Source organism: Rosa rugosa, chromosome 3, assembly GCF_958449725.1.
Source record: "Rosa rugosa chromosome 3, drRosRugo1.1, whole genome shotgun sequence".
NCBI classification, from domain to species: Eukaryota; Viridiplantae; Streptophyta; class Magnoliopsida; order Rosales; family Rosaceae; genus Rosa; species Rosa rugosa.
The window spans coordinates 16,269,411-16,274,220 of record NC_084822.1 but is presented as its reverse complement, the minus strand read 5'-3'; the positions used below and the strand labels follow the sequence as shown (position 1 = coordinate 16,274,220).

General features: G+C 40.0%; 1 protein-coding gene across 1 annotated transcript; it reads right to left on the bottom strand.

Annotated features, from left to right (window-relative positions):
- Positions 1-535: 535 nt before the first annotated feature.
- On the bottom strand, positions 536-2,637 carry LOC133736718 (3-ketoacyl-CoA synthase 4-like). The gene has a single exon (XM_062164313.1). The coding sequence runs from the start codon at positions 2,235-2,237 to the stop codon at positions 708-710; it is 1,530 nt and encodes a 509-aa protein (XP_062020297.1). The 5' UTR covers positions 2,238-2,637; the 3' UTR covers positions 536-707.
- Between the last annotated feature and the right edge of the window lie 2,173 nt (positions 2,638-4,810).

Genomic DNA, 4,810 nt, shown 5'->3' with positions numbered 1-4,810 from the left:
AGATGAATCTGGATTTAAACCCTAATAACAGAAACCATTAAGTGTTAGGTGATAACTTGGTCCAGTGTATTAAGTAGTGAAAGGTCACATCCATCCAATTCAGACATTAAATTGAACAAATCTCACATGCATCATTGGTGATAACTTCTTCTCGAAGAGCAAGAAATATACAGACACCGGATTTATAAGGCTCCCAGAACAGCACCACGCCACCGTAGAAGGAAAAAGGAAGGAAAAAAAAAACTGAGAAGTTGCGAAATTAACATGTTATGATTGATCAATGGCTGTATGGTAGTTTCTCGAGTGTTTGGTTTACATATGCTTATCTAGAATTAGATCATTATCTCAATGCTAACATTCTAGCAATGGATTGTACATTAAAACTCTTTACACTTTGCTTTATATTGGCCTCCAAGGGCCTGAAGAAATTCATAGTAATCACAGTGCTTCTGCATTTAGCATAAACATTATCAGCTAATATCAAAGCAATTAGGCCACTCAACTAACTTGAGCAGAGGAAATGAGAGACATATCATGACTTGAATGACCAAATACAAATAACATGCTTAATAAATCAAATTATAGAAAAGAAAAGAAACAAACTATTTCTGTAGGGGCAGAAAAATAAGATTATAAGTTGATCAATCAATCTATCAATGTTTCCTTCCTTCAAATCGAGTCTTTAACCAAATTTTGGTTGAGCACTGCTAAACAATGATCTGCACTGGATAGTTGTGAATGCAATCTTCCCATGGACCACTAGGAGACGGTTTTACATTATGGAGAGCCTCCCAGACAGCACTGTTACACTTGAAACCGCTTCCAAATGCAATCTGCCAGACACGGTTCCCCTTTTGCATCCTCCCCTTTGCCTCAGTGTAAGCCAACTCATACCAAATCGAACTGGATGACGTATTACCAAACCTGTGGAGTGTCATCCGAGACGCCTCAACATGAACTGGCAGAAGCTGCAGATTCTTCTCAAGCTCATCAATCACAGCTCTTCCACCAGCATGTATGCAGAAATGATCGAAAGCAAGCTTAAAATCTGGGATATAAGGCTTGACTTTTGCATTGAACAACTTCTTTGCAACCAAAGTAGCAAAGAAGAGAAGCTGCTCACTTAGAGGCAGAACAAGGGGACCCAATGTTGTGATGTTAGTCTTAAGAGCTCCACCAGCAATTGCCATGAGTTCCTTTGACAAAGAAACCCCAGTTATGCCAATATCATCCTGCTCTTGATAAACACACCTAAACGCCTTCTCATCCGCCCCTTTATGAGTCCTCACAACATGAACAAGCTTATACTTAGCCAGACGCTTATCCAATGACTTGTTCGAGAGCAAAACCGCAGACCCACCAACACGAAACAAACAATTTGGTATCAACATGGATTTCTTATTCCCAAAGTACCAATTCTGAGTGATATTCTCAGTGCTGACAACAACTGCATAAGTATTCCTATGAACTTGCAACATGTCCTTAGCAAGATCAACAGCTATAACTCCAGCACTACACCCCATACCTCCCAAATTAAAACTCCTAATGTTACCCCTCAACTTATACTTATTAACAATCATAGCAGATAATGAAGGAGTTGGGTTAAACAAGCTACAATTCACAACAAGAATCCCAATGTGCTTAGGCGTAATATTTGTATTAGCAAACAGATTATCCAATGCACCAAAAATCACCTGCTCTGCCTCCTCACGCGCCGCCGCCATCGTCGGCCTCGGCGGAATAGAATGCATTCCTTCAGGAAGATAGGTCTCCTCTCCAAGGCCAGACCTCTCAAGAATCTTGCGCTGAAACTCGAGCGAGGACTCATCAAAATCCCCAATCAATCTTGAATGGTCCATAAACTTCTGGTATTTCACTTTCAAATGGTCTGGGGGCTTGTAACAGGAATAGTCCACAAGGTAAACGGATCTGGGTCGGGTCATAATGTAGACAGTGGATCCGAAAACGAGAACAGCAGAGAAAGTGATGACACTGACCAGATTATACTGGAGTTGGAGCCAGAGCTGGTGAATGTCATCCGGGTTCATCTGAGCGGCTTCAATAACAATGATCGCCATTAGAGGAATCAAGCAGAGCTTTAGAAGATTGGTTATCAAGTAATGGTAACCCAGCTTCACATACTTCAAGTTGACACTGTTCAAGAAATCTGGGAGTCTACGGCCTTGGTGGATCTGAATGTTCTGAGCTCCACCATTGTCAACAGACTCAGAGCTCATGATTGGGTTTCTGAAAAACTCGACCTCGGGGGCTGAAAACTTCAAATTATTGGGTTTAGAGAAGTGGGTTTTGATAGGAGGGGTTTATAACTTTATATAGCGAGCAGAGCAGTGCACGTGAAGAAAGCGGATCTGAGAGGGTCGGGTTTGGGTTTTTTTTCAAGTAGTTGATACAACAACTAGGGCCAAAAAGACCCGTACACGATTACAGAACACGTAGATTAGTGAAATGACATAAAGATGAAGATGAAGATGATGAAGAGTGAGAGAGGTTTAAGAAGGGGTTGGTCTCTGTTTGGTCTAAGATTTGTGAGGGAGGGAGGGAGAGAGGAAACAAGACGAAAGTGAATTAAAAAATCAGGGGACGAAAGGGGGATTTTTGTTTGTTTTGAATATTTGGGGGGTTTTGGAAGACAGGAAGCTTCAAAGAGATTTCTCCGCACGTCTTCACCCTGGAACTGACAGCAGTAAAATAAGCCGTTGCGGTGCAGTCATGTACTACATCAATATCCCCCCCCCCCCCCCCCCCCCAAAATATAGGGAGCGTTCATTTTTGTTTGCTACGTTACAAATCTCAAATCTCTCCATCTAGCAAATTTGAAGCCCTCTTATCTGTCCATCTAGCAAATTTGAAGCCCTCTTATGAACCGGATATTGATCTTAATCATCTTATTCTAATGGAAAGTATTTACAGTTTGGACAATCTATATTACGCACTGCAATCTCACAATGTGAATTGTTTGAATTTGTGTGCTCGTATTATCACATATCTAACAGTGTAATTTTATCGGCTGAATCATTCGTCTTTTAAATCAACATTTAAATATCATCTTTACAAAAATCTCAACGTCAAAAGAAAAAAAAAATCTTTTAGGGGATGGTGTGGAAGCTAGGAGGGTTTCAAGGAGGTGGATCGAGTAAGGGATGGTCTTGCACACAAGTCGTGTTCGGGTCGTAGGTTGTGATTAGGGATTGTTGCTTTCCTATCGAGATCTACCGAGGTCGTCTCATTTTGTTGGCCTGGTTCTAGATCTATCATCTATCGCTTCCAGAAGGCGATTGGTTAGTGATGGTGTGCTTTTCTCCAATCTAGTGAATGTTATTGAATCGGAAAGTTTGGACTTTCCATGGTTGTGTGAGTTTTTTCTAGTGAGTGTTGTAGGCTGAATGTTGGGAGATGGCGAATCTAAAGTGGCTAATGGAATCCGTCAAATGATCGGCAACAGATAAGGTGGCGAGTTGGCAGGAGCTCTGGACCTCTGGTGGTAAGGGGAGCAGCATCCAAATGCTCTTTCTGTGGCAGATGGTGAAAGTTTGGGTGAGGGCAAGATAGCGGTTGGACATAGGACTATGTTTTCGAGCTGCATCATGGTTTGGAGTTTGAGAGTTAGGTGTAGGCATAGGTTTTGGCCTGGGTGGCAGTTTTTGGCATGGGCCTAGTGGAGGCATTCCTCTTACTTTAGCTCTATTTTGTGGGTGGTTTATGTGACATTGTTATTTTGGAATTAAGTTGAATGCATTTGTCCCTCACAATCCCTTAAAACTATCCCTTATTAAGTGAGTAAATCTGTAAATTTGTATGCGTTTAGTGATCTAATAATTCATCCATGACCATGTCATTATTAATTGTATGATCATACATCAACGAGGTAACATAAGACCTTAACCTAGATAGAGGAAGTACCTTGAATGAAACATTTGGAATCATATTAGGAATCTCGACTATCAATTCCGACACAACCAGATAACACGACTTGAAACTCGCACGAAATAAAACGGGTTAAATCCGCACGATTAAAAAGTGAGTCAGCCGCGGGTCAACCTGCCATGACCCATTTAATAAATGGGTCGGCTGTAGGTCAACCCGCCAACATGAGATGAACCCGTATATCCCATTTATTAAATGGCTAAATACTGGTTACTACCCTGTGGCTTAGGTCCAAAATCAATTCAGTCCCTGGACTTCTAATTTCATCAAAAACACCCATGTACTTCCAATTTGATCTAATATGTCCAATTCGTTAATATTCTGCTATGGGTTCAACTTATAGTTGAATTATTTGATGAAAAACTTTTTATTTGATAGATTTCTAATAGTGAGACCCACTCCTAAATTGACCATGCATGCCACCTCAACAGCACATCATAAAACATAGGTCATATATGAGCCACGTCAACAAGTTAAATGACTCAATTATTGGAAGACTAACATATTGGACCTATTTGATCAAAATTGAAACTGCAGGGGTGTTTTTGATCAAATTAGAAGTCTAGGGACTGAATTGATTTTAGACCTAAACCACAGAGTAGTAACCAGTATTTAGCCCTTTATTAAATGAGTTGGGTTATATATAAATTTATAAATATATAACCCACGTCGACAACCCATTCAAAATTTTTTTTTTTCTCACTTTAAACTAGGGCTACCACTTTACCGATAATACTATAAATTGAGTGGGGGAATTCTTAGCTAAATAAAATTGGAGAATAAGGGAAACCAAAGGTGTTTTTTTTTATTTTTTTTTTTATAATTATTTATTTTGTTTTTCTTGAATGGATGAATGAATGAAGCA